The following is a 14,405-nucleotide window of genomic DNA, read 5'->3' on the forward strand; positions in this document are numbered from 1 at the left end:
ATTGTCCACATTCTACTCTAAGTCCTCACTCTCAGCTTTGGTCAGGCCCTTTCAGCCTGGTCCCAAAGCTAACACCGCAGGGTTTAAGTTTGTAGTGGCAGCACTCCATTGCCTCTATCAAAACCTGTTCTGGTTATGAATAGCTGCCTAACAAACCTCCTCCAGCATTTGCTGTAGAAACATCTGCATCTATTTTTAGTATCCTTCATAGTTGGGGATATTGACTAGGTGTAGCTAGGTGGCTCCTTTTGGTCTTCCTGAAGGCATCCACACTCACTTGTAGGTGATTGATGCTAGTTGTTGACTGGTCCTTCCAGTGGGGCTGGTATTTGGAACACCAATGCATGTCCCCTCCTTTTGGCTACTTGCGCTTCTTCATAGCATGATGACTGAGTTATAAAAGCAAGCATCCCTAAAGAGAGGGGCTTTGTTACTTGATGTATATCTGGGTCTGGAATTACTCATGCCCCTTGCTGCATTCTATTGGTTATAAGAAAGTCGTTAAGTCAGCCCACATTCAAGGAGAAGGTAATTAGACTCCAACTCTTGAAAGGAGTGCTGATGGGTTTGAGAACCAGCACAGGAGGCTATTTATCAAGGTGGAATGGTGAAGAGGTGGGACATATGCAAATATGCGGACAGATGAAGAGATGGTGTATTTACTGAAGTAAACAGATTGTTCATTTACCAAGGTGGAAAATACTCAGGAAGGAACAGATTTTCAGAAAATGATCTTGAGTTCATTTCTGACATGGTAACCAGAAGATGTTTATTGGTCATCCAAATGGAGAAATGGGGCTGGCTTCAGGAAATACAAGCCTGAAGTAGAGGAGAGGCCAGGCTGGAGATATTAATTGGGAAGTGATTGTCACAGGGATGGTGTCTGAAGATCCAAGGCTGGAGGAAATCACCAAGGGTGAGAATAAGGAGAGATGAAGGATCAGCCATGGTTGGAAGGAGGAGACATGGTGATGCCCCTTATAACACTGACCTGCTGCCCCTTTCCTAGTAGAATTCTGACTTGAGTGCGTAGTTGGCACCATCTAGCTCCCTGAGCATTGTGTTGCTGGACATTGTAGTTGGTTTAGGTGCATGTGTGTGAAGTTGTTCTGTGAGAGAGGTTTCCATGGGCAACCACATTTGAAGAGATTGAATGTCTAGGGTCACAGCAGTCATCCTGCAACCATGAGGCAGGCTGGGAGAGGCACCGCCATTCACAGAGGTCATCTCTATCACCAAGATGCCAAATTTAAAAGATCTGTGCATAGAATGCATGGCAGCTTGTGTGCCGTGGAGTTGGTTCTGACTCATAGCGACCCTGTACAGGGTTTCCGAGGCTGTAAATCTTTACGGGAGCAGAAAGCCTCCTCTTTCTCCCACGGAATAGCTGATAGTTTCAAATAGCTGACCTTATGGTTCGCAGCCTGATTCGTAACCACTATGCTACCAGAGCTCCTTATAGGATGCATTGTTGTTGTTAAGTGCCGTCAAGTCGGTTCTGACCCTTGGCGACCCTGTACAAGGTTTCTGAGGCTGTGTATCTTTATGAGAGCAGAAAGCCTCATCTTTCTCCCACGGAGCGGCTGGTAGTTTCGAACTGCTGACCTTAAGGTTCACAGCCCGATTCGTAACTACTACGCAGCAGAGCTCCTTAAATTTGCCATCTTGGTGATAGAGTTGACTTCTGTGAATGGCGGTGACTCACCCAGCCTGCATCCTATAAAGGAGCTCTGGTAGCGTAGTGGTTACGAATAGAGCTGCTAATCTCACTGTCAGCAGTTTGAAACTATCAGCTGTTCTGCCCGATGAGGCGTTCTGCTCCCATAAATATTTACAGTCTCGGAAACCCTGTAGAGGTTCCCTATGACTCAGAACCGACTCCACGGCACATAACAACAACAACAATGCATCCTATATTGAGGCCTCTTGGGACAGCAGTTGAGTCAGTAGGTTCTGTCACTTGAAGTCCAAAATGTCCTTACTGATGTTGGAGTAGAAGCAGCAAAAAAGCTTGAAGAAGATCCAGCGAGGTGGGAAGAGTGGGAATGTAATTGCTGCCCCAGTCAGCAAACATTCCTGAAGCCCACTCTTCCTACAACTGGACTCTAAACACATCACAGACTATGTTCTGAGAGCAACGCTTGAGTCAGGTTTATAGATTAGAAAAATGAGGTGTTCATACAGCCAGGAAGTAAAAATGGGGGTATAAGCAAAGCAGCTTGTTGCATATCTCTGTGAGTCACACTGTATTTCAGACACCAAGCAAGGAAGGCATTAACTAGTAGTCCCCAGTAAGCCAAAACTGTTAAACTGCTAAAGGATCGTCACAGAATTTGGCAAAGTGGAAGTTACCAGTAAGGTTGAGCACAATGAATTCCTGAGGTAGTGTAGACAGAGACGACTGACCTGAGGAGGGCAGACTCAACTGGAGAGCGGGGTGGGGCAGAGGGTGGAGTAATGTGGGGTGAAGGAAAGGGTGTTAAATGTTTTTGCGGAGTGTCTGGGAAAGCAGGAGGGGAGATCTCGCAGGCTTCCTCGTGCTGGGAAAGAAGGCAGAGAATCGGGCAAAGACTGTAATAAGATTGTGGTTTGCGGGCCTGCAGCAGCAAGCTCAAGGCTTGGTTTTGGGCAGCCTAGGTCATTTCATTTCAGAGGGGAAGGTTTGGGGCCAACATGTGAACTGACTGAGCTACAGGGTACCCGGATGCCGTAGTGCCCTCTCCGTATTTGGAGACCAAGAGTTTGGGGGCCCGGATATTTCCAGGCAGGTTGGATTCCTCTAGACTTGCTCACCAGCCTTGGTGGGGTTCGGGAGGGGCTTGGCTGCCGCGGCTACAGAACAGGCTGTCCCAGAGGGATCGGTTAGTCTTTGATGGGGAACAGGGACGTCTGCGGAGGCAGGTCCTCCCCAGTCCAACCAGACCCCCCTTAGCTGAGCGCCCGCCGCTCCAAGGTGGAGTAGGGCCCTTGCCACCATCCAAAGCAGAGGAGGGCCCCCGCCACCGCAGCCGGGGATTAGCATTCTCTTACCCAGCGCGGCCGGATTAGTCCGCGTGGACCCGGCGGCGGGCCAGGGGATTACCGTGCGCTGCCCCGACGTACTCGTATATATCCACACGGCTGCTGCGGCAGCTCAACAGGGCATGGAGGCGGATGGGGGTGCGGCAAGCCGCCGGGGTCCAGCCCGGCCGTGTCCCTTCTCCATCGAGCACATCCTCTCCAGCCGGCCCACGTGCAACCCTCCGGGCCCGACCGTCTGCCCGCCGTCATCCGCGGGCCGCCAGAGTTCGGGGGAGCTCGCTGAGCCCGCGAGGGCCGGACCGGCAGAAGCCGCTACTTGCACCTGCTGCTGCTGTTGTGGCCCTGGAGCACCCCGAGAACCCACCGCCGGTTTGGGTGAGTTGGTGCGCCGGGGCGCCAGGCGGCGCGGGGCCGGGGCTGGGGCCGGGGCCAGGGTTGGGGCTGGGGGAAGAGCGACCAGCCGCAGCCCGGCAGCTAAGGCGCCCCTGACCGCAGGCGCTCGGTTGCCGTGGCCGCTGAGGCTGGGGCCCGCGGCGCCTTTGCTCTTGGCCGCGGGGGCGCAGTCCGGAGGCCCGGTGGCTCGGCCGGGGCCGGGCCCGCAACGGCGCACACGGCGCCACCGCACCATCTTCAGCGAGGAGCAGCTGCAGGCCCTGGAGGCGCTCTTCGTGCAGAACCAGTACCCCGACGTGAGCACGCGGGAGCGCCTGGCCTGCCGTTTACGCCTGCGCGAGGAGCGCGTGGAGGTGAGTGTCCGCCGGTCCGTCCGAAAGAGGCGTCATTGGTGTGACTTGATTGCCAGTGATCTTCAGGTTTTAAAGACTGCCGAGGTCTGATATGTTGGAGGGAGCAGACAGACCCCAGGAGCGCCAGACCCCTGGGGGTGCAAGGGTGCGCTTTTGTGGTTGAGAGGGGCGAGGGTGGGGGTGGGGCGCAGGTGTGTCTGGAGTGTGACCGGAACTGGAGGGCCAAGAAGATGAGGGTAGTTCTCTTTTACTTTGTCTTAAACTTTTTTTTTTTTCCCCTGATGATAAGAGATACACCACATGTTCCTATTCCAGAATTTAAGAAGCTCACAATTTCTCAAAACACAGAAGGGGCGTCCTGGATGCCACCAGCTATTGGCTGGAAAAGGGGTTCTCGCTCATGGGTCTGAGCCACAGTTCCTCTCTGCTTTGAATAAAGGGTGATGGCCCTCAGCTCTTGTCAGTCCATGCTCTTGTTTGGGAGTCAGGTAGTGGCCACAAGTCCTGGGACTGGGACTGGGTAACTCCCCCTTCCTCCTGTCCTCAGGTCTGGTTCAAGAACCGCAGAGCCAAGTGGCGACACCAGAAGCGTGCGTCAGTATCCTCGAGGTTCCTACCCGGAGCCAAGAAGCCTTCCAAAGAAGGCTGTTGATGCTCAGAGAGCCCTTCCTGGGCTTGGCTGGTCTCTGGGGCCTGACTCAGAACAAAGAATAGATTTATCAGAAAAAGATGACAACAGGCTTCTGGTCCTCAGCTTTCTGAGGCCTGGAATTAATGCTCAGAGTAGCACCCTTATGGTAAGGTCACCTGCCCCCACAAGAGGATGGTCATACCCAGCCACTGGTACCTTGTCCTTTCTCAGTCAAGGCTTTCGAAGGCTGCAAGGACACACAGCAGGCCAGTATCCTCAGGACTCTCAACCCAGAAAAGGAACCACCAAAAAAGAAGTCTTTCCCAGTGACATCTCCTTCCTCAACTGGGGGGGTGGGGGGGGGGTGGGGCGGGGAAGAAGGGCATGCCTCTTTCTTTTCCTCAAGTATGGACATACCCACCCCCCACCTGATCACAACAGACTCTGCCTACCCTCGACTCCACCCTTAGGCACTGTGGGCAGTCTATGTGTGTCCTAGTGTGTTGGGACCTGTAGAATAGGTAGGTTGAAAGATATGATCTCCAGAAGCCCCCTTCCTTACTCCTGAGTCCTGTGATCTCATGCTGATACAGATAAATAAAGAAACAAATACACTGCAAAAGAAGCTGAGACTCATCATGTGGCTCCCTTACAGGGCCCAGCAGGGGTCCTGCCCCTCCTTCTTACTTCCCAGGGAGTGGTGGCCTGGTTTCTCTTTGGGAGGAAGCACAGTCCAGGGAGTCCTCAGATGGGGTGAGCCTGCAGAATCCCAGTGGAACATATTGCTCCTGGGGCCAGTGCTGGCCACTAACACTGTTGCTTCATGGGTCTCCATGTTGTAAAGTCAGCCTCCCTCTACCAATCTAGACTGGAAAGATTGGAGAAGGGATTAGACTGGGGAGACCCTACTGCTTTGGCAAGTGCCTGACACCTCGTCTCCCCACATCAGCCTAGCTCCAAGATAAAAGCATGAAAACAAAGTTCTGTTCTTCAAGTGGGCCCAAGGCACCTAGCACCCCTTCATCTGACTTGGGAACCTTGTTGGTTTCCAATAGTACTGGAGGGAATTGGGGGCAGTCATCTGGCAAGGGAATACCTGGGTAGTGCAAAAAGTGAATGCACTTGACTGCTAACTAAAAGGTTGGAGGCTTGAGTCAACCCAGAGCCTCAGAAAAAAAAGGCCTGATGCTGTACTTCTGACAAATCAGTCACTGAAAACCCTGTAGAGTACAGTTCTACTCTGACACATATAGGCTGCCATGAGTCAGGATCAACTGGATGGCATCTGGTGCTACGTATCTGGCAGGAAACAAAGTCCATCTATATTCAATGTGCAGAAACCAAGGCCGTGGTTCCTGGGACACTCCAACACATCACATCCCTCAGCCTAGGCTACCCAAGCATTGCTGGTGACTTCAGGACAGGAAACTCATGCCTTCCCTTCCCAGGGACACATTTCTGGCTATCACAAAGTTCTCTCTGAATCCTGCCCTTTCCCTTAGAGACTGCACTTGTACATCTGGGGACAATACCATATTCTGGCCAGCTTCCCTGAGGACTGGAACATTCCCCTGTCACTGGATTCTAGATGACTTGTCCCACTTATCAAAACAACCACTGTCATTTAGGGTTTTCAACTTTGTAAATCTTTATGGGAACAGATTGCTTCATTCATTTTTCTCTCCAGAGGAGAGACCGGTGGGTTTGAACTCACAGTAAGCAGCCCTGACTGGATGTTTGATATTTTGCAGGGCGGCCATGAGTCAGCCTGAGGTTGACTTTTGGGACTATGGATTGTGCCTCCTTCCTAGATCTTCTCCTCCCTCTAGCTGCTCCTTTGAAAGTTTACCACTTCCTCCTTTATAAAGGCATCCATGAGTCTTAGTCCCAGTCATTCCCCTTTCATCTCCAATCTCTCCCACCCTCAGGATCTGATTGTGTTCTCTCTGCCACATTTATATGTCAGTGCCAGTCATTTCCCTTGACTGCTCCATTTTGCCCACAACGAACTCTTCCCATCCAAACCATACACATGAACTAGAGGACTGGTAATCACTCTGACTCTTTTCCCTCTTCCACATCTTCTATATGGAGGCCACAAGAAGTTGATTTTACCTTCAAAAAACCCTAGAATCTATCTTCTCTCCAGCGTCAACTGTACCATCTTGAACTGCCACCATCTCTCACCTTGAGTATTGCAATTTGCCTCCAGGTTTGTCTACCTGCACTCACTCTGGCTCCTTTTCAATTCATTCTCCATTAAAGTCAAATGTAAATCTGAACTTACCTTTCCCTTGCCTACAACACTCCAAGGGCTTCTTATTACTCTCAGAATAAGTTAAAATTTCTCACCATGACCCATATCTGGTCTCTGTCCTTCTGATGTTATCTTACCCTTCACTCCTCTTTGCCCAAGAAAGGCCTTTTTAGAACTTGCCTGTTCCCTCTTCACCTGATCAATCCTTTGTCCATCCTTTGGCTCTACAATCATTTCCTGCCCAGGGAAACTTCCTCTGACTTCCCTCGTTGTTGTTGTTGTTATGTGCCATGAAGTCGGTTCTGACTCACAGCAACCCTGTACAGGGTTTCCGAGGCTGTAAATCTTTACGGGAGCCGAAAGCCTCATCTTTCTCCCAAGAAACAGCTGGTAGTTTCGAACTACTGACCCTGAGGTTCACAGCCCGATTCATAACCACTACGCTACCAGAGCTCCTTTCTGACTTCCCTAACTGGGTCAAATTCCCTAAATAAAAACTCTTGCTTGCACTTGTGACAGCTGCAATGCTATGCCTGTTTCTAGGGTGATCTAACTAGTGGCTGTCTTTCCCACTAGACTGTCAGCTCAACCAGGGCAGAAATCATTATCACAAGTTGGAAATGAAGAGATGATTGCAATAGTAAAAAGCAAAGTTGTACTACATTGATTTGGGATGAATTTATTTGTCTGATGTAATTCTTCTTTGGGGGTAGACATTCTTCCTGATAAATGCTTAAGCAACATTGGGTGACTTTAGTGAGAATTACCCTCTTCTGGGAAGCCCATACTGCTGCTATTCAGGTTCCTAATAAGCGTCAACTTTTGTTTAAGGAGCTCTGGTAGCGTAGTGGTTACGAATTGGGCTGTGAACCGCAAGGTCAGCAGTTCGAAACTACCAGCTGTTCCGCGGGAGAAAGATGAGGCGTTCTGCTCCCTTAAAAGATTTACAGCCTCGGAAACCCTGTACAGGGTCGCTATGAGTCGGAATCGACTCCACGGCACACAACAACAACAACACCACCACCACCACCACCACCACATTTTGTTTGGGGGGGTTGAGGGGAAGATACTGGGGTGGCGCTGTAGGATAAGCACTGGACTGCTAACTGCAAGATGGGTGGTTGAAACCCAACAGCTGTTCCCTGGTAGGAAACCCTGCAGGAGTCACTGTGAGTCAGAACCGACTGCACTAGCACTTAACAACAACAACAGACATTTAAAAATGTTTTTATATTTGCTCAATAACTATCAGGAAAATAATTGTTTTAGGATTCTCATTTCCCATAAAGTTTGAAATGTGTATATAACCAATATTTCCTTCGTTTCTTTTCTTTTTCATTTGATGTGCATATACAAAACAAAAAATATGTATTCATTTAAACGTCCAAAGGGCACATTGTGCAAGCTAGCCTCCTGTCCCCATACGGTCTTAGTCCATAGGCCTATAGCTAGCAGCGGCTCTCTTAATGCCACAGCCTCTGCCACTGTCTCTGCTGTCACCACTTTTCTAAACAACATGTTTAAAGCGTACGTTTTTCCTAACCATATTGAAGCACACATAGTGATAAATTTTTCACTATTAAACGACACGGCGCTGAGCTCCCTAGTATCCACAGCCCACATGCAAGTGACCAACGTAGGGAACGAAGACTACAACTCCCGTAAGGCCGAGCGCTCTTAGTGACGTAATATAGGAGCGCAGGCCGACCTTGGAAGCACGCAGTTCTCCCATTGGCTGGCTGCGTAATGTTCATGCGCAGTTGGTACAGTTTCAGGCACCACCCAGCCCCAGCCTTTGGCCCAGTGATGCGCCTGCGCTGTCCGAGCGATCCTGGGAAAGCAATGGAGACGCCGGGGGTTTCAGCCCGGGACCTGTTGCTTTCCACCGCTCCCGGACCTGGGCGGAAACGCACGGCGGAGGCTGCCTCGGGGATTGCGAGGAGCAAGCAACAGGTCTTGGACGAGGAAGAGTACATCGAGGTACAACCTGGGTGCGGATGCTAGCGACTTCAGGACCCTTACAGCTTTTTGCTTCTCTTTCGTCTCTCGAGCTTTTCTTTTCGGGTCGTGGCGCGCGCTATTGCCTAGCGGAGGTGGAGCAGTCTGAGCGCTCCTGCCTTTGTGGTATGGACGGTCCAAGGGACAAGTAAGCGGTGAAGACAAAGGGATCTTTAAGGGCGTACAAGCAGGTTTTCAGGGGAAGGAGACCACGGCGACTCAGTGTATGTGGTGTGGGGAGATTTGGGAAGGAAAGTTTTCTGTTAGAGCGTGAGTAGTAATTCGGCGGACTGGAAGGATGGTGACAAAGAGGGCGGTAACAGTAGGGGCTGGCTAGAGGTTCTGGAAACAGACTGAGGTTATGGGGGCAGCAAGTGCGTGGGCCTCAGGGGACTCTTAAAGTAGGTGTTGATAAATGGAAGTATGTGTTGGTAGCAGGCACATTTGGAGGAAGTCAGTTTGCTTTTAGATTGGTAAAATTTGGAATGCTTCTGGGATGTACCAAAACTAAAACCACTACCATTCAGTTGATCTGACACTCAAAGCAATCCCATGGAATGTAGAACTGTGACACAGGTTTCCGAGGCTGTATATCTTTGCAGAAGCAGACATCCGTATCTTTCTTTCTATGTGCAGCTTGTGGGTTCAAACCACCAACCTATCAGTAGTTCAGTGCTTAATTCACTGCACTACTGGTGTTCATTTCTGGGACGTACAAGCAGGTGTTATCAGTGGCCAGCTGTGAGTGGGTGCAGTGCTTTGGAACAAGGCCTTTAGTACATGGATTGTCTCAACTGATGTGGTGGTATGCAAACCGTGGAATGACTGGCAGACATCACGCAGGAAAAAAGGGTTTAGATGGTTGTAATAGAGGTGTCAACAGTCACGATGGTTCAGCTGATGTGGAGGCTGAGAGACAGCAGAAGAGAATGTGAACAACCAGTAAAGCAGGGAGAAGGATTTTGTGGAAACTTGAGGAGTGTTGACTTGGGTCGGATGTTGCAGCTAGCTAGACCAAATACGATATATTCATTTCTGCTCAAAGATAACCCCAAGCTCGGGGGATTAGGAGGTAGCTGGTCACTGGGGTACAAAAAGGTTGAAGGGGCTCAGCAAGGGCCATAGTGAATACATCACTGAACTTAGAGGAGGCGGCATCAGGTAGTGACTCTAACTTGTTCCTGTTTCTTGTGACAGGGCCTCCAGGCAGTCATTCAGAGAGACTTCTTTCCTGACGTAGAGAAGTTACAGGCACAGAAGGAGTATCTAGAGGCAGAGGAGAATGGGGACCTGGAGCGGATGCGCCAAATCGCCATCAAGTTCGGCTCTGCCTTGGGCAAGATGTCCCGAGAGCCCCCACCCCCCTGTAAGAGGAGTCTGTGAGTGGCAGAGAGGGGAAGCTAGCTGGCTGGTTGCCTTGAGTTGGCTCTAATTTCCATCCCCTCTCATCTCCTAGATGTAACTCCAGCCACGTTTGAAACTCCTGAGGTGCACACAGGCCCTGGCTTGGTGGGCCACAAGCCCCGGTCCCGGGGCCGAGGACCAGAGGATGGTGAGTGAGCTTCCCTTTTTCAGTTCTGTAGTTGGGATTGCTGGGAATCCTCAGTCTGTGATTCTGGAGGTAGTCCAGGAGGATTGCAGATTACATTTCATCTTGGATGGATCTCCTTGCCAAAATGGCAGGTTAAGTATTGGGCTACTAACCACAAGGTCAGCAAATCCACCAGCTCCTTCCTCTTTGGGAGAAAGATAAGGCAGTCTGTACCTGTAAAGACTGACATCCTTGGGAACTTTATGGGGAAGTTCTACTCTGCCCTACAGGGTCACTGTATTGTTGGCAGTGAGTTTACTTTGATCTGGTTTGGTAGGCTCCAAAGCGCTGATCCAGTTAGCACAATGATCTGGGTCTAGCTCCTAAACATGAGACAGTTCTGTAAGCCACCCTCCTCTATAAATGGGAGTAATGCCACCTCCCTCTCCAGAATGCTCACTGTGCCAGTCACTATCCAGGAGTTCATGGGCCTCAAAGGGCTCCTTTCCTGGCTGTTTCCTTAGGAGATCTCTGTGCCCCTTCATTTTCTCCTCTGCCCTGATCACAGGCTCCAGATAACAACAGCTGGTGCCTCCTTTGCCTTCAGGCTTTGGCTCAGATGTGACCTTTGAAAGGAAACCTCTCTTGACCTCCCAGTATAAAGTAACAACACTTGGACATCCTGTGCTTACCCATCTATATTACTTTTTCACTGTACAATAGAATATTAAAGGGGGGAAATGTATTTGTTCATTGTCTCTGTCTTTAACTAGCATCCTCTCCATGAGAGCAGGGACTTTGCTTCCATCTGTATTTTCAGGTTCTAGAAAAGTGCATGGCATGCTGTAGGCATTTGACAAATATGTGTAGAACAACTGAATAGGTAAATACTTCAGTGAATTTATATATTTCAGATATATATGTAACATCCCAATTTCATAAGGGAGTTTTTTAAGGGTGAAGCTTTTTGAGTAATGTTCAACATGAGTCTATTGGAAGTGGCAAACTTCTTGGGGTTGAAAGCCTGTGATTGGGACTTCCTCATGTCCAGATCATCTTTTTGTCATTAGTAGACTGTCACTATCCACACAGCTGGACAGATGTTATTTTCTACAGTTGTGTTTTGCTAATATGGGTGCTGTGAGTGGCCACACAAATGTGGTGTCTTCTGCTTAAAAACCCAGCTCTTTCTCCCATGAACACAGTTTGTCCTGTTGTGTTTGTCAGCAAATATAGGAATCCTTTCAACTTCCTAAACTGTAGGTAACCCTTGTCATTCACAGATAAGGAAACTGAAGTTCAGGGGGTGTGAAATGGTGTAGTGGCATCTGACAACCTCTAATTTCACAAACCCATTGTCATCAAGTTGATTCTTACTCACAGTGACCCTATAGGACAGAGTAGAACTGCTCCCTAGGGTTTCTGAGAGTCGGTCTCTAAGGAAGTAGAGCAGCTGGTAGGTCTGAACCTCTTCGCTTGTCGTTAGCAATCTAATGCCTAACTCACAGTGCTACCGGGGCTAACTTTACAAGGAGGAAGGGAATCAAGACCGTGAGCCCAAAGTTGATCCCTATGGCAGAGGTTAGACATACCTTCTCTCTCCAACCTTTTTACCAGTTCTGACAGTAGCCCCAGCACTCTCTACTCCTCTGCTAGGTTTGATAGTTTGTTTTATTGACCACATAGCACTTACGGATCATACTCACAGTTGTGGGGGTTATTAGGGAACTAATGGGCTACAGTTCAGGATCAGGAGACATGTAGGCAAAGTTTCCCGTCTTCAATGCAGGACAGCTGCTTCATTTCTCAACCCTGCAGGGCTCCTCTTAGTGTGCTGCAGACAGATTCCATGCTTGGTCTGGCCTGGCCTCTGTCCTGAATGGGCAAGTATTATAAAGCTCTTTTAGCACTGCTGATAAGTGCTCATGTCTTAGGTTGGGTTTTCTAGAGAAACAAAACCATTGAAAACTCTATGTATGTATATAAAGAGAAATTTGTTACCAAGGAAATGGCTTACAATTGTAGAGTCCAACGTTCCAAGCAGACGAGAAGAAAAGCCTTTCCTGCAAGTCCAGCATGTCCATTATATGGGAAGCAGGCCGCACCCCCAAGGAAGTATCCCTGCAATTGACTGGCTGCTCCTAGCCACTCATCATAGAGCTAACTGTGCCTGTATTAGGTTTCATCACTGTGAGAAACGTCCATACTGACAAACACTCAATTAATCCAATCTGTATTTTTAGTGAGTGAGGTTTTCTTTATCCAATTTTGCAAAATTGGGCGCCCAACGCATTAGACACGGGCAGACACAGCCGGCCCACAAACAGTTTTATTCTGCCTGTCCTGAAAAAGCCCCTTCTATAGTTCCAGTCCCCCATTTACAATTCTACCAACACTTCCTGTTTTCCCTCTCCCCAGAGAAGCCAAAATTGCTTGCCCATGGTCTTAATGGCTGTGGTGGTTCTGGTAGTGTGCTATGGGGTCGTTTCTGACTCACAGTGACCCTGTACAGGGTTTCCAAGGCTGTAAATCTTTATGTGAGCAGAAAGCCTCATCTTTCTACTAAGAAACAGCTGGTAGTTTTGAACTGCTGACCCTGAGGTTAGCAGCCCAATTCGTAACCACTATGCTACCAGAGCTCCTTTAATGGCTGTGTTCTTTTTTTATTATTGTGTATCATATGATAGTTTACATAGGAGAGCTTTACATTCATACTTTCATATTTCATTGCAATGATTACAATCCCCTCCATGGATCATCAAACAACCAAAGGACACACCCTGCAAGCCTGCCCCTTAGCCACTCCATCTTTCCAGGTCAGTCTCTTTAATGGCAGTACTCTTATTTAAAGTTGCTAGCTGGTCCTTTTGTTATCCTAGCCTGCTACCCCCAACACTTTCCTTATTCCTACACTGAAGATGGGCCACGCCCACAAGAGTGATTTCTCACAAATCCTCCTCTTTTCTATTTACACTTACTGGTCTCATCTTCATTTATTCTTAAATCCTCATGAAGTGTATCATTTCAGGATGCCCTTTAGGGTAGAGCTAACTATGCCTGTATTAGGTTGTATCATACTTGCGCTTGACATAACTAAAACACGTACAACCCACCAGCCCCATTTTCCCCTTATATATCAAATGTGAATAAATCAGAAATACTTGATGCACACATAAATGTCCAAAAGCCTATCTCCAGCCCATAGGCACACAGCTACATTCAGTCCATGGGCCTAGAGTCCATAGTTACTCCATGTCACCACCTCTGCCACCATCTCTGCTGTCTCTGCTTCTTCAGGCAAGGATCCTAAGTTTCACTCTTGTCCTTTCTTCTTGATGTCCTGGGATTTTCTGTTCCTGAAATGAAAAATAACTATTCCCTCCTTTTAGCTACTATCTTCCACAATTACAGTCTGACAATCACAACCAATACTACTAACAGTTATAATGAGATAATAAAATCTTATCAACATCATTCTATACCCCATTTTACCAGACCTATCTGGAAAAGAGCAAAACTAGTCAGTGGGGATTTTCCCTTGACCCCTCATTCTAAAACCAAACACACCCATGAAATTTGTCAAGTCAGTCACTTCATGCATTTATAGCAATGTTGTTGTTAAGTGCCGAGAAATCGGTTCTGACTTACAGCGAATAGCAATGTGTAAATTGCCCATACTACCAATCAAGTGCTGAGAAGACATGCATGTTCCTCGATCTGAAGAGACTTTCATTCTGATTGGAATTTTTAGGAACTATATCCATAAGCAAAAGTCCAGTCTTTCAAATTGTAGCAACTGATACTTGTTCAGAGTATTAAACATCTTCATGTTTATCTGGTAAGATTCTAGTCAGCTCAACAACCCTAGCCATCCAAGCTAAGTCAAATGAGTACCAGCTGCAAGCTTGGGAGATCGCACACACCTCTTTGCACTTCAAAACAATCAGCTTTCCCTCTTATTTCATCTCAAGGTCAATGGTGCCTCAGCAAGTATATCGCTGGCTGGTTCCCTTCAACTTTTGGTCCTAGGAAAGGGTTTTCTTTGATGAGCCAACTTTCCTTGCCTAGAATCCTCTGAAACTCAAAATGCCAAACTGTTTTTCCTTTTTTTTTTTTTAAACTAAATCACAAATCTTCAACAATTCTGGGTGGGTGAGCATATCTTTTTTTAAATGCATATGTCTCAACGCAATTTGTGGCTCAAGATTCCAACTTAAAGTT

At 48.3% G+C, this 14,405-nt stretch overlaps 2 protein-coding genes across 2 annotated transcripts in view; both read left to right on the plus strand.

Moving 5' to 3' along the window:
• The first annotated feature begins 2,704 nt into the window (after positions 1-2,704).
• GSC2 (goosecoid homeobox 2) lies at positions 2,705-4,419 on the plus strand. The gene is made up of 4 exons (XM_006874054.1): positions 2,705-2,709; positions 2,954-3,396; positions 3,517-3,767; positions 4,315-4,419. The coding sequence occupies exons 1-4, from the start codon at positions 2,705-2,707 to the stop codon at positions 4,417-4,419; spliced, it is 804 nt and encodes a 267-aa protein (XP_006874116.1).
• Positions 4,420-8,497: 4,078 nt separating this feature from the next.
• The window catches only part of DGCR14 (DiGeorge syndrome critical region gene 14), a 34,822-nt gene continuing 28,914 nt past the window's right edge, over positions 8,498-14,405 (plus strand). Inside the window, exons 1-3 of the mRNA XM_006874050.1 lie at positions 8,498-8,635; positions 9,851-10,019; positions 10,110-10,205. Coding sequence (XP_006874112.1) covers positions 8,498-8,635; positions 9,851-10,019; positions 10,110-10,205 — 403 coding nt within the window. The remainder of the gene's footprint in view (positions 8,636-9,850; positions 10,020-10,109; positions 10,206-14,405) is intronic.

This window comes from Chrysochloris asiatica, unplaced genomic scaffold, assembly GCF_000296735.1.
Source record: "Chrysochloris asiatica unplaced genomic scaffold, ChrAsi1.0 scaffold00260, whole genome shotgun sequence".
Lineage (NCBI taxonomy): Eukaryota > Metazoa > Chordata > Mammalia > Afrosoricida > Chrysochloridae > Chrysochloris > Chrysochloris asiatica.